Below are 21,890 nucleotides of genomic sequence, written 5' to 3' on the forward strand. Positions count from 1 at the left end.
TCAGCTGAAAGGGCCATTCTGTTCTCCCACAGCTGAATTGTGAATTTCTTCCGTAGTAGTGGGTTCTAAATTTCTGATGACACCAGAATATCTTGGGAAACTTGTTGAAATACAAATCCCCAAGAAAACAAAAGACAACAATAAAAACAGGGAGCAACCAAAATGTCCCTAGAAAATGGTTAAATGACTATAGGGAGGCATTGGACTTTTAGTTACTCTTTAAATTTTCTACATACATACTTCTATTTATATTAATAATACTAACAGACTATGGGCCATGCTTTATAATTTTGTATATTAAAAACATAATTAGCACTATTATTATTTTTTAAAAGATAAAAATTTCAGAATTTAAGACCCTGTTGGTAGAGATTCTGAGTCTGTACAACTGGGCTATGGCCTGAAAATCTATACTTTATGTAAAGTTCTCCATTTGAATGTAGTGATCAGCCAGGTTGGGGAGCCCCTGCTCCAGAGGAGTTCTCTCAGGAACTGTCTAAATATCCACTGGGCAGGTGCACCCAACACTCTGTCACAGATGAATATTGACAGAGATGAAGCCATAAGCCTGAGTCTTTCTAAAAACTCAGAACTGTTAGGTTTTCTTTTGAAGACTCATGATCCTACTGATACCTCCTTCCAAAACAACTCTGAAAAGATGTAGGTTAAGTATTCTTCAAAACTATCAAGGTCTGGGGTGCCTGAGTGTCTCAGGTTAAGTGTCCAACTCTTGACTTTGGTTCAGGTCATGATCTCAGGGTTTGTGAGATCAAACCCCACCTCTGTGCTGATAGCACGGACCCTGCTTAGGACTCTCTCTCTCCCTCTTCCTCTACCTCTCCCTCTGCCCCTCTCTCTCTCTCTTTATCTCTCTCAAAATAAATAAACTTAAACAAAATTAAAAACTATTAAGGTCATCAAAGACAAGGAAAATCAACTGTCACTGCCACGAAGAACCTAAGGTAACATGACACCTAAATGTCATGTATCTTGAAAGGGACCCTAGAATAGAAAAAAGACATCAAGTAGAAACTAAGTATGGACTTTTAGTTAATAATAATGTGTCAAGATCAGTTCATTAATTGCAATAGATGTACCATACTAATGGAAGATGTTAATAGTAGGGGAAACTGGGTGTGGCTATGTTGGAACTCTTTGTATTCTGCACAATCATTGTACAAATTTGAAGAGGTTCTAAAATTAAAATTTTATTAGAGGAATGCCTTGGTGGCTTAGTTTGTTGAGCATCTAACTCTTGATTTCGGCTCAGGTCATGTTCTCACGTTCCGTGGGGTTGAGCCCTGCATTGGGCTCTGCGCTGACAACATGGAGCCTGCTTGGGATTCTCTCTTCCTCTTTCTGCCCCTTCCCTGCTCACCAGCATGAGCGCGCTCTCTCTCTCTCTCTCTCAAAAGAAGTAAGCTCTAAAAAAAAAAAAAAAAGTTTATTAGAGAAAAGATGCAGGATAAAAGAGATGTAACGATATGACATAGCAAACTCATTGATAGCATTTTGTAAATAGAAAAGGTAAAAATATCTGAGTGGGCGTGAAGAATAGAAGTTGGGTGTCATCACCTCTGTGAGGGAGAAAAGACACACTACCATTACTGTAACCCATTGGTCTGAGTTTCCAGGAGGGACCGGCCACTGCTGCTGCTCTTCTAGGAAACTTGAGGACAGAAGGGACAGATTGCTCTCAGAGGTCACTGTGTAAGGTCAGATAGATGACTAGCTGCTCCAGAGTCTACACAGGCCGCACAAGGGAAAGGATGACTCTGGGAGGTGCAGCTACACTCTTTGCCCTTTGAGAACAGCTGTTATGTTCTTAACGCGCAACCTGTCCCTTGTTAGCACAACAGCCTTAGTGCTGTGCAGGATAACCAGTCCCTGTTGCCTGTGGCTCAAAGCCAAGTGTCCTTTCATTATACAACTGAAACGTTCAAGTTGTAGCCTGCAAAAATAATGCAGTCAAATACCGCCAGCCGCTCTTCCGATGTCTGAAACAGAGAAAAACTGCACTTCTTTTTATACTAAGATAGATAATATGCCCTACAAACAGGAGGGAAGCCATGCAGTTTATAAATTGCATCCTAAATTGGAAGCATCTTACCTATGTTAGGTCTGAAAATCATCCCGCTTCATTTCTCTAAACCCAAAAGTTCTTTGAAAAACACAAATGACATTTTTGTTTTACAGTTCTCAGAGAGAATGTATAGTGTCGTTCTGCCAGACCTCGGCCAATAAGAATATCGATGGCTGTAGCCGAAACATGAAAAGGACCACCACTGCCACTCACATATGTGCTTGTGGTAGACTGTCGCTTCTGTCTCCTCTGGTGGCAGACACGCATGCCCAACTATGTCCAACTGCTGGAAGCATCCCCTTCCTGCTAGGCCCTTTCAGGAATAGGGGTCACCTGGGAAGCCTGGCTGCCCGCCCCTTGGTAAAGCGAGAGAGAGCAGAGCCGCATGTGCTTTGCTCATTGGCTGGCTATGTTGGTCAGAGTTCAGGTGCAGAAAACATGATCCATTTTAGGTAGATTAAACACAGAGTGATTCATTATAGGATTTTAAGTGACTTTCAGAATCACTGGAGGGCTGAAGAAGAAAACTCTAGACACAGCTTTTAGGAACAACTCCCCAAACCATATGGCAAACCCTCAGAATGGCTTCCACATTTGCCTTGATCGGGAAACTATCCCAAGTAGCTGCTGGGTGCAAAACCAGCCTCTTCAGCTCTAATTAGGAAGCCATCACTGCTGTGGCCAGTCTGCAGAACCGATACCCTATGTCTTGTTTCCTTCCATATGGCCCCATTCTCAATCAAAGCCTCCTGTGAGTACAAGGTGGTGGGTAGAACCTAAATCACATTTTGAACCTGAACTGCAAAGGACTATGGGATTTTTTTCCCCCCTGCTTTTCAGCCCCTGCACACTAGAAGGGGGTTTCAGGTAGATACTGGAGAATCTAAATGCTGTTATCTGCCACAGTCTGTCCCTGTAGCCACCCGTGGATCCATGCGTACTCCTCTACTATCAGCAGAACCCACTCCCTCCCCCACAAGTTACTGCATCTCATTCAAAGCCCAGGATCTCTGGGTTTTGTGCAGCTGTCTTCATCAGGTCCAGATAAGGCTTCTATAATCTACTGACCTATAAACAAAAAGACTACCTGTCTGTCCCAATATACAGTGCTTGCAAAGGAAAATAAAAAACGCTCATTTAGAAAGGGAGAGCATAGGAAATGTCATTTTCACATTAGCAGTCATCACTCCCATCAGGCAAGAATGGTGAAGGTGCCCGGCTCAGGAAGCAGAGTGAGGTCCTTGGGCAGCCCTCTGGAAGGAATGCCTTGCCCGTTAAGCCCCATGACCCAAATCCAGCTGGGATACTAGCCGTCTCCCATCCACTGCAATGAAGTGTAGCTGATAGGCGGTGGTTTTTGATTGTCCTAACTCTGCTGGAGCTACTGCTGCTATATAGGCACCGCCTAGGGAGCCAGCTGCAGATGAACCACAAGATTAAGGGTTCCGCCACCTTCTGCCGACTCCCCCCGAGTCTCTGCATTGCTGAATAGCCTCCACATCTGGACGTCTGCAGCATACAGCTGTCTCGGAGGAGACCGCGTCTTGACGGAGTAGATGCGGGCATCGAGCAAGAGTAGACTTTCCCCCAGAGCACAGCCCTAGGTGTCGTGTCAGTGTCCACTTCAGCAGCAAGGACAGGATGGCCACGCAGGCAAGGACATACCAGATTTAGGGATCAGCTCAGGGACTGATGAAAAATATTCTTTTTAAGATAACTATGCCAAGTTGGTTCCAGGAAGAAGAGAGCAACAACATAGTTTTAAACTCTCTGAATCCTCACAGAAAACAGAACAACTAGGTAGCAAGACCAAATACCCGTACGCATTTACCTCAAAACTATGTGATAAGGTGTCTCCAAAAATCCCTAAGTCTAATAAGCAGGTGGTGGAGGTAACCCACCAACAGCCACCAGACCTGCATTATGTCAGCGTTTGTACAAGAGGAAGAAGTGGGGAGGGAACGGCAGGGTATCTGACACACCGGAATAGCCAACAGGAATGCACTGGAGATGACTGCAGGCCCGTCTGAGCACAGCCGCTGAAAGCGGGATGTTTTACCCAGTTCAGTACGAGCTGAGTGCAGGGGCTTCTGGGTGGGTTCTGAAGGGAGCTGGGGCAGTCTGGGCTACATAAACCCTTGAAACCAAACAGCCAAAGCTCCCTTCCAGGGCAGGGGACCCATCTGACTCTCCATGGACTCAAAATTGAGCAGGACCATGACAGACATGAAGGGAAAAGAGGAAGAGAGAAAGGAGAGAGGTGCAGGAGATCTCAGAAAGCAGTCTGCCGCGGTTTTAAATCCCTCACAAAGACAACCAAAGAAGTTCGGTCAAGTCAGTCAACCTCTCTTGAACCACACCTTCTAAAGGTTCAGGAAAACGAATTTTGTATAATGAGTATCAGAAAGGTATCAAGATCCAATCCCATATGAAGTTACGAGGAGAACAGAAGAACACAGAGCAGGGATGTTTCCCTGCAGACCTTGCAGGAAGATGTCAGGAAAAGAGATTAAAACTGAAGCCTGCTATTTCAAAATGAGCTTAAAATACAAAACTTAAAAACTCAAAAAGAAATGAAGAAAAACAGGGGCGCCTGGGTGGCTCAGTCAGTTAAGTGTCTTTAGCTCAGGTCATGATCTTGTGATTTGTGAGTTCAAGCCCCATGTCGGGCTCTGTGCTGACAGCTCAGAGCCTGGAACCTGCTTGGGATTCTGTGTCTCCCTCTCTCTCTGACCCTCTCCCACTCATACTCTGTCTCTCTCTCTAAAAAATGAATAAACATTAAAAAAAATTTTTTAAAAAGAAATGGGGGCGCCTGGGTGGCTTGGTCGGTTAAGCATCCGACTTCGGCTCAGGTCATGATCTCACGGTCCGTGAGTTCGAGCCCCGCGTCGGGCTCTGTGCTGACAGCTCAGAGTCTGGAGCCTGTTTCGGATTCTGTGTCTCCCTCTCTCTCTGCCCCTCCCCTGTTCATGCTCTGTCTCTCTCTGTCTCAAAAATAAATAAACGTTAAAAAAATTTTTGAAAAAAAAATAAAAAAGAAATGAAGAAACACAAAGATTTAAGAGAAAGTGTCTATACTGGCAACAGGCAAAGATTTAACATGGATAATAGGAGTCCTGAAGAAGAAAAATAAAGCAAGAGAACAGAAAAAAAAATACTAAAACTGTAATGGCAAAAAAGAAAAAACCTTCTAAAATAAATAACTACTTAAAACTATATATTGAGAGAGCACACCATATACATGAGAATAGTAACCCAGAATGATACAATATAGTAAGTTAAACTAGACTTTATTTTTTTTTTAAGTATGAAATTTATTGTCAAATTAGTTTCCATACAACACCCAGTGCTCATCCCAACAGGTGCCCTCCTTAATACCCATCACCCACCCTCCCCTCCCTCCCACCCCCCCCCCATCAACCCTCAGTTTGTTCTCAGTTTTTAAGAGTCTCTTATACTTTGGCTCCCTCCCTCTCTAATGTCTTTTTTTTTCTTCCCCTCCCCCATGGGTTTCTGTTAAGTTTCTCAGGATCCACATAAGAGTGAAAACATATGGTATCTGTCTTTCTAAGTATGGCTTATTTCACTTAGCATAACACTCTCCAGTTCCATCCATGTTGCTACAAAGGGCCATATTTCATTCTTTCTCATTGTCACGTAGTATTCCATTGTGTATATAAACCACAATTTCTTTATCCATTCATCAGTTGATGGACATTTAGGCTCTTTCCATAATTTGGCTATTGTTGAAAGTGCTGCTATAAACATTGGGGTACAAGTGCCCCTATGCATCAGCAGTCCTATATACCTTGGGTAAATTCCTAGCAGTGCTATTGCTGGGTCATAGGGTAGATCTATTTTTAATTTTTTTGAGGAACCTCCACACTATTTTCCAGAGCAGCTGCACCAGTTTGCATTCCCACCAACAGTGCAAGAGGGTTCCCGTTTCTCCACATCCTCTCCAGCATCTATAGTCTCCTGATTTGTTCATTTTAGCCACTCTGACTGGCGTGAGGTGATATCTGAGTGTGGTTTTGATTTTAAACTAGACTTTAAAGGGGGAAAAAATACCCTTTAGACATCTAAATAAAAGCGAAGACTTCTAAGGGAAAGAAAATTTGATTATCCTCATACTTTTTAGATGCAACACTTTATGTCAAAAAAATGGAGTAATATATTTAGGATTCTCAAGGAAAAAAATGTGAACTGAGAATATTATTTTGAAATCTCTTAAGTATAAAAGCAGAGATGAAGTGTTATCAACAAGTAAGAACTTGCTGTATGTACACATACAATGTTCCAGTAACAAGAAGAACCTCTAGTGCCCACTTTGTGGTCTTGAAATACCAGTTCATCACTAACAGGAACCAGGGCTCTGGGAGAAGCAGCTGATTCCAGGTCAGTGTACAAAAGGAATCTGGAACATGTTTGTCAATCCAGATAGCAAGAAAGCTATTAAAGATTACTGGGGTCATATCAAGAGGACTCAGGAGTGAACTTGAAGAGGCTCCCACTGGATAAAGATAGGATCATTTGAACTTCAATAATAATAATAATTGCAGTGGAATGGAACTCATCAAATATGTTTAAACTCATGAGTTTATAATTTTTTTTTTTTTTTAATTCTGGTCACTTTGGAAGGATTATAGGGAACCATCATTATCTGGAAAACTAGAAAATAAAGGGAAAGAAGCATGTGACACTCTGAATCTTATGAATGGTACCACTGGATAACAAAATAAGAGGGGAGGGAAAGCATCCTTTTAAAAAAAAAAACAGTGTTAAATGAAAAAGAAATAGGATAATTAGCATTGGCAATCTCCAGTGAATTAACAGATGTAAGCATTTAGCATTATTGGCTGTTAACATGAAAAACGATAAAAAACTAGACACTATGGGCCTCCTGATGAAACAACTCACCCACCTCCTATAGTCTTGCCAAAGCAGATTCTCACCAAGCTTCTAGATGCAGTTGCTGACTTGCAGGAAATACAAAGGACAGAGGAACATTTTGAACTGCATTATGAATATGCAGTCAGCAAAATCCAGGCTGAGAGAAACCACAACCTGGATCCTTCAGCTAATAAATTGTTAGGAAAAGAAAGAGAATCTGTAGTTTAAAAATCATATCCCACTTTTGAAAACAGGCAAGATTAAACTATAGCCTAAGGCTGCCCACGTGAATGAAAAAGTCGTTTTTAGCATTTTATTTTATTTTTTAACATTTATTTATTTTTGAGACAGAGAGAGACAGAGCATGAACGGGGGAGGGTCAGAGAGAGAGGGAGACACAGAATCTGAAACAGGCTCCAGGCTCTGAGCTGTCAGCACAGAGCCCGACGCGGGGCTCGAACTCACATACCGCGAGATCGTGACCTGAGCCAAAGTCAGACGCTTAACCGACTGAGCCACCCAGGCGCCCCGAAAAAGTCGTTTTTAAAAGTGCAAAGAAGTGATTAGTATAGAAGTCAGGGCAATGGCTGCTATGGTTGTGATAGGAATGGGGCACATGGAAGGAGCCCAGCTGCTGGAATTTCTGTTCCTTGACCTGGTGGTGTTCACCTTATAATATTGCTGTGTGTTTGTTTTGTGCAGTTTCCTATATCTGTGTTTTATTTTACAATAAAAAGGTGAAATACATTGATAATTCTGAAGCACAGTAGTTTTTCCATGGTAAATATTAGGGAAACATTGTTATTTTTTTATATTTAATTGACATTAATATATGGCAGTGATATAATGTAACCAAAAACTTTACCCTGACAAGCTTGTAAACAGCCTCTAAGGCCTTTATGTGTATTACATTGATTTCTTTATATATAACAGTGTAAAAAGTCACATTTTAAGAGCAAGATGTTCCAACTGTATCTAAGAAGTAGTGTTTCGATACGTTGTCTAGATTTATTGGCTCCATTACCCCAACCACTCATCAGCAATACTTTTGTTCCAGTATCTACACATTGTAAATGTCCACTAAATGGACACGGTAAAAATGAGTTCACATGGACTCATTTGAAGTACAAAACTTTGGATGGCGAGTAACTCGCTCTGCGAGTGTCGCACAAGATGAGCAAATATTTCTAATACATTTCTAAACGAGTGGTGTCTTGCAATACAAGTAGTACATGACACTGAACGTAACACGATCACAACTGAGCCAGTGGTTCTTGACATTCACTTTGATATCCAGGTGCTTTGGATTACAAGCATGTTTCCAGAATGAATTATGCTCACAAACCGAGGTTTTACTGTATGTCATTTTATGGGGAGGGCCGAAATGTATGAATTGCCCTTTCCTCGGCATTATGTTTAAAGAATATATATATATATATATATATATATATATGTATATTTATTTATATATATGTATATTATATATTTTATATAATAGTTATATATTATAATATATAATATATAATAGTTTAGTTAGTGTATATAAGCATAAATATATATTGTATATAAGTATTTTATCTATATATGTAGCGTGTCTGTGTGTAAACATACATTTCCTATTTTTTCATCTAGTGATCTGATGAGAAATGACAAATGAGTCTTTAAAGCACAGGGTTTAGCAGCCTTGGACATTACACATGCATAATTTCCTTGAGATACATTAAGGTCATTGTGTTCTATAATTGTTCTGTGTTGTGGTTGCCTAAGCTTAGGCATAATATCCTTCACTTTTGTGACACTGCAGTGCCCTTTTGGTTGGCCTGTCATTGTCATGGCTCCCTGACAGACTGAAGGCAGATGAGTGTCCGGGAAACACACAATAACAGTTTTACTGTCCTCGTGCTCTCTCCATTACCAAAATGCCACCTCCTTCTCTCCAATCACAACCTTAGTCTGCTCTGTGGAGTTGAGGTTCCTTATTGCTGAGCCTTTGAAGGGCCTCATTTACGGACAGCAGCCGGCATCTCTGGTTTGTGAGGTGGATACATTCTATGTTCCGCCATCACAGATTATATTCTTCACTTCCTTCTCATCACCCCTATTGCTTCTTCTATGGTGGGTTGTTTAGAGACTGGCATTATTGTCATCTTCTCTTGAAGGAATTTTAACCTGCCTGTGAGATTTCTAACCTCCCTTTCAGTGTTTCTGCTAAAGGACAGTCCAATCATCTTGTCATAATAGCAGCTATTAAAAGGATTTGGAAATGTTTGTACATAAAGAAATCAGATTTGTTCACTATTCTGTGTCATGTTCATTAGCTGTCAATGGCATAGGCTGAAATGATTGGACTTTGTTAGGGATCATGTGTTAGAGTCATAGCATTTTGTATGTTAATATAGACTTGCTGTCTTTTAGTAGGAATAAAAAGGAAATTAAGTTTTCTTTATCTTGGTAATGGTTAGAATGTCACCAGCAGCTAATAACATGGTTTAATTTCCCAGTACATGGGTAAGCGCTTGCCCCTGAAGCCTGTCACCTTTATTCTATCTACCCAAAGACATGTGAAAATGTCCTGGAGGGGCAAGGCAGCAAATAATGTGAGTGCTTACCTATATTTCCCATGTTGAACTTGGCATGACAGGTATGTCAAAGTGAGTATAGGCAGTGTCTGCTTTCTTAGATCCCAGAATACAGGGGTCTGTTTTGCTTTTTGTTTTATTAGAGGTGATTTGAAGATTGACACGTTCCTCTTGATTTCAGCCTATGTAGTAACTTCGTTAATCTCTGAGTCACTGTTTTCTCACCTCTAAAGAAGAATAAGGACACACCCCTTCTGCCTCACCAGTGTTTTTTGAGCAACTTTGATAGCTTTATACCCCACTAGAAAGCACTCCAACTTCCTTTCAGTTTGTTTGTCCATTTATAGAGTATCTGAAGAAAGGAATTTAAGAGCAATCTTCTGATGGGAAATCTATCATTTCCCACCATCCTGTCAAATGACAGCTTCCCTATCATTTCAGATAATTCAAAACACACTAAATTCATGTTCTGCATTTAGAAACCCAAGATAAAATCTGATTCCGTAACCAGACATCATTCATTCATTCAATGAATAATTATTGAGCACTTACTGTATGCCAGGTGCTCTTCTGGGCATTGAAATTAAAGAGGTGATCAAAATGGGGGTTACATTCCTAGTAAGTATATAAATATATAAATAAAAGATCAGAAAGTGATAAATGCTATAGATATATTAGGATAATGGGCTTAGAAAGACATAAAAGAACCCAAAATTCATGAGGAAGAAATAGGAAAAAGATTCTAAAACAGTCTGACCAAAAGAACTTTCTGTGGTGATGGAAATAATTCTATATCTGCGCTATGTAAAACAGTGGCCATTAGCTGCATGTGGCTATCAGGCACTTGAAATGTGACCAGTGCTACTAAGGAACTACTTTTAAAGTTTATTTAATTTCAATTAAGTTTAAGTAGCCACATGCGGCTAACGGCTGCCATATTGGACAGGTGCAGTTTGAGAGCTATGTTTTGGAGTTAGGTGTCTATACTGAAGCACAGAATGTGGTGTCTATACTTATGCACAGAATGTGAGCAATATGCAATGTTCTCTAGATTTTTAATGTGATAAAGCAAACACATTCTCTATCATCTCGGTAAAATAGATTCGTGACTAGGCTTCAATATATGAGTACCTTACTGGAGAGATACAAGCAATCTAATAAGACAGCTAAAGAGAAGCAATGGACAATTATATGTATAAATACATATATATATATATATATATATATATATATATATATATATTTGTGGATACATATGTGTGGATGCCATATATAGATATATAGATATAGATACATATATATATATATGGCATATATATATCTATATATATCCACACACTGAAGGCTAAAGGCTCTGAGGAGTATTAAAGGCTATAAAGAGAGATTTATTTCACGGTGATGTGTACTATAGACCCCTCTGCTGGTTATGTGAGAAAGGCTAGTATTTTCTAATAGAAATTCTAAAACCTGCAGAAAGACAAATAGACCAATAACCAAGGGCTGGTACTATTAAGGCATTTGCTGAGGTTTTGTTCCTCTGGGACCAGAGCATCTGATCAATTTTGAATCTGCTCTTGTTATGGTTTTCCTCAGAAAGCAGAGGAAATCATGAAAGAAATGACCTAATGCCCATTATCTGTAAATAAAGCAGTTGGTCAAGATCTTCTATAAGGTCCTCTTTAGATCTAGTAGTCTTTTGATACTGTGACTCAGTTATGACCAACAAAGAATCATTTGGTAATGTGAAAGAAAGAACCTTGGGGAAAAAAACTTGAAGTTTGTGGTAGCAACAGAAGGGAAAGATACTTTGTGACCAGAACCATTACTAAATTTTCTGGAAATGTCAGATGGTGTTTGATGTATGCCAGAATGCTAATCATATGCAAAAGTATCACATATATAATACTATTTAAATTATACAAATGCTGTCCAGTTTTTCAATCACCAGCCACAAATTATCATGACATCACTAAATTCAGAAGACGTTTCAATCTGACCAATTAAATGTTTTCTTGTCAGATCAACATGTTTATTGACTATTCAATATGTGTTAGAAAAAAAGCCTCAACAGGAATTGAACTTTAAAAGGGACTTAGAGCACCTGGGTGGTTTAGTTGGCTAAGCGTCCAACTTGGGGTCAGGTTCGAGCCCTGCATCAGGCTCTGTGCTGACAGCTCAGAGCCTGGAGCCTGCTTTGGATTCTGTGTCCCTCTCTTGTTCTGCCCTCTCCCACTCATTCTCTCTCTCTCTCTCTCTCTTGCTCTCGCTCTCGCTCTCTCTCTCTCTCAAGAATAAATAAAATTAAAAAAAATTTTAAGGGACTCAAACATTAGTTCTACATGCAAGTGTAAGATACAGTTGTTATCAGACATGGTCATATTATAACCAAGCAAGTAATACAACATTTAAGAAAGAGCATGAGGGCGCCTGCATGGCTCAGTCAGTTAAGTGGCCGACTTTGGCTCAGATCATGATCTCAAGGTTCGTGAGTTCGAGCCCCACGTTGGGCTCTTTGCTGACCGCTTGGAGCCTGCTTTGGATTCTGTTTCTCCCTTTTTCTCTGCCCCTACCCCACTTGCAATCTCTCTCTCTCCCTCTCTCTCTCTCAAACATAAATAAACATTAATTTTTTTTTGTTAGAAAGAGTATTAAAGGGCACCAAAGAAAGCATTTTCCATAAAAACACGTGGTGTATCTTATGAACTTCTTCCTGAAGTGTTTCTCTTCTGTGAATGGGAACTGCAGTTAAGGCTAAATGTCATCAATCCTTGGTGTTTGAGCGCACTGAGCAATGTGGGTTAAGTAGCCCATAAATGAATGGGCAAATATATTATTTTAAATAAGACTTTAACATTCCTTGAGGGGAAATACAGAGCTTTTCTTGAGGATGGAACTAGGTCCTGTAGATAAAAAGAAATGAGCCTGCAAATTTGTAATTATAATATTTTATCTCCAGAAATACTGCTGGCATTTGAATTAGGGGCAGTAGGTTTTATCCCTTTGGGGGCTGTGAGGAGAAGTTGAAAAAAAAAAATTCCCTGTGTTTATGGCCAGGAGGGAAAAGTGGAACCATTTTCTCCACCGTGAAAAGGCAATAAAAGGCCAACTCTCTCTACTGGAATGAATAAAAGAAAGTAGTTTCACAATTTCCACATCATTTGGTGTTTAAATACTGGTCTTTTCATCTAGAAACAGATGGCATCGAAGCTAATAAAAAGACTATTCTGTGTAGTATTGAAAGCATTATTGGGTATTCCATCTCTTTCCAGTACCCTCAGAGACAAGGTGCTGATCGGCAGCCCCTTGTGAGGGTCTTGGAGGTTTCTGTATTTCTTTCTCACCTTGGAAATGTGTAAGCCAATGGAGAAATCAGACGTGTTCCTCATCAGGAAATGTGTGGTGCATCTAATATTACTGCTCGTATCTTGCAATTAAACGTCAAATTAGGGTTCTCGATGGAAGGTTAGCACGGTATATATTTGAAAGGAGAATTCTTGTTTAAACGTGTTCAGTACTGCTGACTGACCACAAGTAAGATCTTATTTAGCATTTTAGATCCATTCTGGTCTCCTTAGACCAAAGAATCTCAAACTTTAGTGAGTGTCAGAATCCCTGGAAGGCTTGTTAAACATCTTTGCTAGGCCCCACCTTCGGAGATTCTGATTCAGTAGGTCTGGAGGAGGACGTGAGAGTTTGTATCTCTAACAAGTTCCCAGATGATGCTAGTGCTCCTGGTCTGGGGACCACACTTGGAGAACCACTGCCTTAAGACCATGGGGAGCTTCTTATGACTGGCTTCTTGATGGCCAAGTAAAATGAAGAAACAAAAGTGTTTTGTGTGTTTCTGTTTCTTCTTCCTCATTTTTCTGATTATGCCAACAATATTGGGCATGTCTTAAGCTTCTTCATTATCATTTTGTTGGGGTTTTTTTTTCCACCATTTTGGCCTTGTATTTTATTATTTAGAAATTTCCAGCAGAACTATCATTAAGTATCTTTGTCAGGAGATGCCTATGAGAATCTAAATTGGAAACAGGGACAGGCAGGCCTGTCAGCTCTTCCTACAAAACCACACAACACAGGAACAATAACCAGCCAGGCCTCGAGGTACAAGATGATCAACCACTATAGTCCAGTAGCCTCCATGTGCTGATTTAGGTGAACAACAAAAACTTTGCAGATGTAGATTTAAAAAAAAAAATTTGTTTAATGTTTGTTTATTTTTGAAAGACACAGAATCTAAGCAGGCTCCAGGCTCTGAGCTGTCAACACAGAGCCTGATGTGGGGCTCGAACTCACGAACCGTGAGATCATGACCTGAGCTAAAGTCAGACGCTTAACCGACTGAGCCACCCAGGCGCCCCATAAATCCAATTTCATGTACTCGTCCACAGCAGCCAAGCTACCAGGCACTTTGACTAGTTATGAGCTAGGAAATGGACTGAATTCAGTTTGAAACAATTCAACAGACCCTACGGGAGGGGACTGGCAGGGGTGGGAGGGACTTGACTGGGGTCAAGTCCTTGAGGATGCCCTTCCCTCACTGGGACGTCTTCAGTGTTTCCTTGTCCCTGCTGTCACCAACAGGGGGCGATGTGTGTAAAGGCTCAATCAAGCCCTTGCTAGAGAGCAGTCGTTGGCTAACAGCAGGATGGATCCACATGTCAGCAAGCAGAATCCGTCCACATGACTGGGACAGGCTGTACCCTGTGTCCCTGAAGTCCAGATGGAGGTCCCAGCCTAAGCATGCTTGAGAGGACCCTTCACCCCCAAAACCCTCACTACCTGTTGCTCTATGTGCAAAGTCCTCACTACCTGCTACATGCTCCCAAGTGGAAATTTGGTTCAGCTTGGAGCCTGGCTCACACCCGCTCTTCCCCTGCAGGACCCTTTGACCATGACCGTAGCCCCCAGGACCTGTCACAACCTAGCCTGACATCCAGTCCAGCCTCGCATGCTACTGCATTCACCATTCTTGTCTAAGAGACAGGCTGTCTGCCTGCAGGCCAGAAGGGTAGGCCCTGTCTGTGCCTCCAGTAGACTTCCAGGCTCTCCTATTTGAGGAACTAGATTTCCATACCACTCATGGTTTTATTTCACAGATCATGGTGGTGAGTTTAGGATTTCTAGTCCTTGCCGTGGTTACCATACATGTCCTGACACCTTCTTGTTTTTTCAGGTCTGAAACATCTCCCCCAACATACCCTGGTTGTTTTAAACCCTAAATGACCCTTCTAAGAGCTACAGCAGATTCAGAGGATGCCAGCCACATGTGCTGAGCAAGTCCCCTCTACTTTGGTTGCTTCAAAAAAACAGGGCTTCGGGGCACCTGGGTGGCTCAGTCGATTAGGTGTACGACTTCAGCTCAGGTCATGATCTCGCAGTCTGTGGGTTCAGGCCCTGCATTGGGCACTGTGCTGACAGCTTAGAGCCTGGAGCCTGCTTCAGTTTCTGTGTCACCTCCTCTCTCTGCCCCTCCCATGCTCGCACTGTGTCTCTCTATCTCTTTCAAAGGTAAATAAACATCAAAAAAAAAAAAAAAAAAAACAGGGCTTCTACGATATCCCCAATTCACTTTTACTCAGAAGAGAAGTGCCCCCAGCATCAAGGCACAAAGACAGCAGTCACTTGGGGCCAAATGACAATGAGAATGACCAGCGACCTTCATGAGGTCTGAGGCAGAGTCACTGGGGAAGACAAGTTCATTTTGGCATGGACAGGCATCAGAAGGAAGGCTCAATACCGGGGTCTCCCTTTGGGCCCGAGCAGTCCTCAGAATAGAAAGCGACTTCGAATCTAGAAGCACAAAAAAGACAAAGGCAATAGTTAATGCATTTTCTGACTCCCTACTTGTTTTGACACCAGAGTGAGGTAGCGTTGGAGCCCTAAACCCACCTGCCACTCAATCTGATACCATTTCAGGCTGATGTTTGGCATTTCATATTGAGTGTTTGTAATAGTGCCCATTACTCTATGCTGCAGTGAAGCAGTGTACCAAGAAGTAGAGTGAGGACTCCTGATCGATTTACTGGCAAGAAAGCAAAGGCACTGGGTAGAAGTGGCTGGTCTGTGACCCTTATCACGGTTGTCCGGGCCCTACATCCATGGGCAGTTGGCAGGCCCTGGTGCTGTTACCTCCCACAGCCTGCCCACCTGTATATTCAGCTGAGGCCTCTGAAGGATAAAACAATTACTTGGTCACTTGGCATGTCCCCTTTCTCTCTCTCTTTTTTTTAATATGAAATTTATTGGCAAATTGGCTTCCATACAACACCCAGTGCTCATCCCAATAGGTGCCCTCCTCAATGCCCATCACCCACTTTCCCCTCCCACCCGCCCCCCCCATCAACCCTCAGTTTATTCTCAGTCTTTAAGAGTCTCTTAAGGTTTGCCTCCTTCCCTCTTTGTAACTTTTTTCCCCCTTCTCCTCCCCCATGGTCTTCTGTTAAGTTTCTCAGGATCCACATAAGAGTGAAAACATATGGTATCTGTCTTTCTCTGTATGACTTATTTCACTTAGCATAACACTCTCCATTTCCATCCATGTTGCTACAAAGGGCCATATTTCACTATTTCTCATTGCCAAGTAGTATTCCATTGTGTATATAAACCACAATTTCTTCATATATCAGTTGATGGACATTTAGGCTCTTTCCATAATTTGGCTATTGTTGAAAGTGCTGCTATAAACATTGGGGTACAAGTGCCCCTATGCATCAGCAGTCCTATATACCTTGGGTAAATTCCTAGCAGTGCTATTGCTGGGTCATAGGGTAGATCTATTTTCAATTTTTTGAGGAACCTTCACACTGTTTTCCAGAGTGGCTGCACCAGTTTGCATTCCCACCAACAGTGCAAGAGGGTTCCCACCCTTTCTCAACTCATTAAGATTTAGTGCTCAGACTAGGGATGTCTGGTGTGATTCCTGCCAGAGAGGTCTTTGTTAATGCACAAAGGGTTCTGGGCAAAGATCTGGCTTCAAAGACAGGACAGAAACCAGTAGTCCCATTTTTAAATTGACTTTAAGCATTTCATCTTAAAATGGAGAGTATAATCCCAATGCTTCCTGCCTTCCAGGATGAGTGTGAAAATTAAGTAAGATTTGAGAAGGGAAAGAGACTAGACAGGTATAGATGGTGTGGTTCAAGAGTAGTTGCTGTGGCTGGTGCTTTGATGACAATCTCTAGAAACCCTAGTGGAGTCTCCATTTTTAAAATGGTTCAGGTTTAAAAGGTTTGACCCTGAATATTATCACCCACTAAAGAATTGTAGCATTTCAGTTTGACTTATGTAAATGACTGTAGAGTTGCTGTGCTTTTGTGAGGGAAGAGTGAGGAGAATAGTTCACATATTAATCATCCTAATTGTTCATCATTGTAATGTGTTATCCACAGACATTAGAAGAACTGTAATTTGTGTATTTTGAAGAACGCTCTTAAACCAGGCTGGAGGACAGATTGAGATGCAGATGTCTCAGGACTCTTTCACCTTGGTCTTTCATTTTTTTAACTTTGTGTAAATCATTTTCCTTTGGTTTTTACTTCAATAAGGTTACGTTCTAAGATTGTGTGAAATTATTTAAGTGCTTTGAAAAAAGGGAAGTGTTTGACAAATGATATACCAAATTTGAATTGAAATATATTTACCTTGAAGTGAAAGACATTGAGGTTGACTTCCAGAAAGAATATTCCACCTCCAGTTATATTTTATTTTAATGTAATTTAATGCATCTCCAGCCGTGGCAGGATGTGTAAAGGCAAAGCACAGTGAGCTTTGCTTTCTGGGTAAGAAAGACCCACATTTGATTGAAACGTATCCTTTGAGGATGGGGGCATTACAGTACAGCTCCTGTCTTCCACTGTGTGTCTGCACTTCCAAATGTCTCTTGAAATGCTGACATTCCTAGTACAGACCTAGCTGGGGCTAAGGCCCAATTCTGCTTCTGATGGTAGGGAATCTCCCCCCTGCTTCAGGGGTCCCAGCTAACGCATCCAGGATGCCTTCCTGATGCCTCTGCTACAAGGAGTAAGGCTAGGTCCCAGCCCAGCACAGTAGATTCTTCAGATCTTGTCTCTGTGTTATTTTGGTTCCCTGGCAGAAGAAGTACCCCCCCACCCCACAGGGCCAGCCCTGGGCTAAGTCCCTCACAACAACATTTTAGTTTTTCGTTTTTTTCAATGTTTATTTATTCTGAGAGAGAGAGGGGGCGGGGAGGGGGGAGAGAGGGAGAGACACAGAATCCGAAGCAGGCTCCAGGCTCTGAGCTGTCAGCACAGAGCCTGACGTGGGGCCCAAACCCACGAACTGCAAGATTATGACTAGAGCTGAAGTTGGGCGCTTAACCGACTGAGCCACCCAGATGCCCCAACAACATTTTAGTTTACTATCGTCCCCATCAGTAGCCCCCTTCTTGACCTTTCTTTCACACTCTACACACATACTCACTCTGCATCACACCTGACTTGGTTGACTCATCCTTTGAGGGCCTGCTCTCAGCTAAGGATGCAATGACTAGTGGGTGCTCAGCCTTCAATGAGTAAAGGTTGTGTCAGATACCACGCTGAATTTTGACAAGGCTTTTCTGGAGACAGCACCTTCCCCAATGGATAGATGGAAATTTCAAGCATTAAGTTAGGCTAGGTGGATGGGAATGGAGGGATATTTTTGGATGAAGAGATTCTTGTGTGCTTTTCCATGCCCCAGAAAGGAAGGAAGCTGCCTGTTACAGATCCGAAATCTCTCATCAGAAGCCTGAGGCCAGATGTGTTTCAGAATTCAGAATTTTGGACTTGTTAGCATAACAAGATGGTACATCCCCAGTGTGATCTGAGGACTTGTCTGATAATTAAACACATTAATATTCACATGAAGTGGGATCAGTATTGTTGGTTCAGGTTAGGATGTGCCACCAAATGAATTTCAATTGGGTCAGGTTTTACCACCAACGTGACATTTGGTTATTAAAGCTTGTAGGATTTCAGAATTGCAGATAAGGAATTACTATGCACCTGTAATCATTAACAATAGTTCACATTTACTGAGCACTTACAGTTTGCCAGGCATTATGCTAAGTGAGCACATTATACATATAAACTTATTTGCTCTTCTTATCAATGTAAGGAAGGAATTAGTATCCCTTTACTGATTCCTACTAAATCTTCCTTTAAAAACTGTTGATGACTGTTAGAACAAATAAATGAACTCAATAAAGTTTCAGGGTACAAAATTAATATACAAAAAAAAAAAAAAGTTCGGTTCCTATCGTGTGTCAAGGAGCAAAAAATTTATAGCCCCCACCTAAAGTTACTCTAGTCGAGTGAAGGAGGCAGATGGGTGCACAGACATAGGTGTACCTGAGGCACAGGAACAGAGAAAGGTACCCATCTAGCCTGCGCTTCAGGGAAGACTCCCTGGGCAGGCTCTGGCCCAGCTCTGTCCTCTGGGCAAGGGAGGAAGCCAGCCCAGGGGAGGGGACAGGGGAGATCACCACCACCACTTATTACTAAGTCTGCATGTTCAAGGTCAGTGGCTCTTGAATGCTTTGCAGTCATAGCTCCCTGTGGGTCCTTTATTTTCTTTAATGTAGCCATGTCTCCTCTTCTCTTCTATAGAACACCTATCTCAGCTTTCTCACAAGACAACATCTACGAAGTACAGCCTCCAAGAGTAGACAGAAAATCTACAGAGATCTTCCAAGCCCACATCCAGGCCAGTCAAGGTATCATGCAGCCTCTTGGAAAGGAAGATACTTCCATGTACCGAGAATACATCAGGAACCGCTACCTGTGAAGAGAAAACAGGTCCCCCCATGAATTTGCCTACATTGTAATCTGTTTTATCTCCTCTTAAAAAGTTAATTTCCCGGGAGTCCTTTACATCTGAAAGTTTCTCCTCTTCTTGTAACTGGTGAACTACAAATTACAGGAAATAAAGAAATGCTTAAATATTTTGCTGTCAATGCCTTTGCTTTATTTTAGAAATACTTCTATAAATGAAGTCAATATAGGGGCACCTGGGTGTCTCAGTCGATTGAGCGTCCAACTTGGGCCAGGTCATGATCTCACATTTACGGGTTCAAGCCCCATAGTCGGCTCTGTGCTGCCAGCTCAGAGCCTGGAGCCTGCTTTGGATTCTGTGTCTCCCTGTCTCTCTGCCTTCCCCCTGCTTGAGCTCTGTCTCTCTGTCTCTCTGTCTCTCAAAAAATAAAAAATGTTAAAAAAATTTCTTTAAATAATAAAAAAATTAAAAAGAAATGCAGTCAATATAGTATCACACCATAATTAAGAAATTAACAGGTATTTGTTGAGTATCTGCTGTGTGCTAGGCACTATGGTAGAGTCTGGGAGTATCACAGTAAGGAAAACAGGCCAAAAAACCCATCTCTCATGTAAAATGAGGTCAGATTATTTTTCTTTGTAGTTAACATATTTTTTTATGTATTCTGACTTTATGTTAGCTTTGTGTTTTGATAAAAAAATTATATGTTAACTTTGTGTTTTTTGAAAGCTCTTGTCCTTAGGAACTAAACAGTGAAATATTTATGGATAAAGGGACAAGATGTCTACAAAGTGCCCTCCAATGGTTCAGGAAAAAAGAACAAATGGAGCAAAATCTTAACAATCAGTAAATCTGGGAAAGAGTAAATGGCATTTTTTGAACAATTCCTGTAATTTCTCCATAAATATGAAATGATATCCAAATAAAACATTAAAAATTAGTTTCCCTGCATAACTTTTGTGGTGTGCAGTTGTGTTACCCAGTGTGACCTTTGGTGTCCCGTCGGGTGACTTGTCACGTGCACATGGCTTGTTCTCTGTATAGTCAAACGTAACACGGACAACTTCCTGCATTTTCCGACAGTTTAACACAAATGGTGCGATCTCATTACACCTATGCTTGGTTGGTAAGTTGTCTCAGTTCTCCCTTCTCATAAATAGAATAGGGAAGAAAACCAAGCTGTCTAATGAGAGAAGGAAAACTGACTGTCTAAATGACTTTTAAGGTGTCTCCAACCCTGAGATGCTGGAATTCTGTGGAAGGTTCTACACTGCAGGGAAAAAGCTCCTAACTAGCAGACATTTTGAGTCGATGTCATCATAAAACCAGGATTAGAGAGTGACAACAGGCAACAGAAAATTTGTATTGGCGTAGTTTTATTATCTACCGCGATAGCTTGCTGCTGCATGTGGAGGTCACCTGAGTCTTCCCAAGTCAAAAAATATTCCCAAATTCCTTAAGAAATGTCAAGTTCAACCACCGACCTTAATTTCCTTCTTGGAGATCTGTCTCCTTATGATGAGAATACAGTCCTTGTGAAGATCTGGAATAGAAGTCTTCTTTCCTAACCTTCTTTAGCTGTGAAGTAAGGCTAAGAATGCCTACTTTGTTGATGTGGAGTTTAGAGATAATGTATGTGAAGCATGTAGCCACGGTTCCTGGCCTGTAAATGAGGCTCAGTAAATGGACAGTTGCTGTGATGCAGTAGGGGTGGCTGGTGATGGTGGCCATGCAGACGGTGTTCTCAGCGTAAGGCAGCTGCTTAAACATGATTAACATGATTTTTAACATAACAACAGATTAACATTATTTTGACATAACAAAGATGGTACCGAACTATTGATTTTGACATTAATTCAGATTACTTCAACTCTAGCTGTACAAGGGAGACCTTACAAATTGATAGCAAAGTAGACGTAACATTAAACCTCTGGAAAGAGGTTCATGACCCCAAGGAGCACGTAAATGAAGTGAACACACATACGAAGACACTAAAAAGCTAATATGTGAAAGAAAGTGTAGAGGCTGCTCTAATTTTTAGACCCAAAGAAAAGAAACACATACTGGTGAAGAACATGAGCTGTGACCCCTATCACTTACAAGTAATCCCCAAGCCTCAATGTTGTCATCTAGTATAGAGCGTAGTTGAAAGAAATAAGAGAATACCTATAAAGCATTGGGCGTGGTATCTATCACATGGTAAATGTTCAGTAAATGTAGCTGGATAAGATCACTGATAATGGGCATTCGCCACCACCTGCCAATCTGGTGGCCGAGCATCCTCTCAGAGCAAGACCATGTATCCACTCTCCCCATGCCATAGTCACTAAGACAGGAGAAGCCTTCCTACTTCCGCCTGGCATTGTCGATTTTAATTCTTTAAATCAAGCAGTATGAATGAAACTTGAAACACAGTAGATCATAAATTGAAATATCAGCAAAGAATGTTGACATTCTATGAAATAAAATCTTGTTGACCGTATTATCCCACCCAAGAGCAAACTAAAAACAGTCACATTAAAATTCGGTGTGAACTTCTTAGGAATGGTAGCGGG

General features: G+C 41.4%; 1 protein-coding gene across 2 annotated transcripts in view; it reads left to right on the forward strand.

Annotated features, from left to right (window-relative positions):
• FIG4 (FIG4 phosphoinositide 5-phosphatase) overlaps positions 1 to 19,504 on the forward strand; it is a 131,072-nt gene extending 111,568 nt beyond the window's left edge. The window contains exon 23 of one of the 2 annotated variants that reach the window (XM_045499254.1): positions 19,170 to 19,504. In XM_045499254.1, the coding sequence (XP_045355210.1) occupies positions 19,170 to 19,347 (178 nt within the window). In that variant the 3' untranslated portion in view covers positions 19,348 to 19,504. The remainder of the gene's footprint in view (positions 1 to 19,169) is intronic. The other variant, XM_045499255.1, reaches the window with a different exon arrangement.
• The last annotated feature ends 2,386 nt before the right edge of the window (positions 19,505 to 21,890 follow it).

This window comes from Leopardus geoffroyi, chromosome B2 (genome assembly GCF_018350155.1).
Source record: "Leopardus geoffroyi isolate Oge1 chromosome B2, O.geoffroyi_Oge1_pat1.0, whole genome shotgun sequence".
NCBI lineage: Eukaryota > Metazoa > Chordata > Mammalia > Carnivora > Felidae > Leopardus > Leopardus geoffroyi.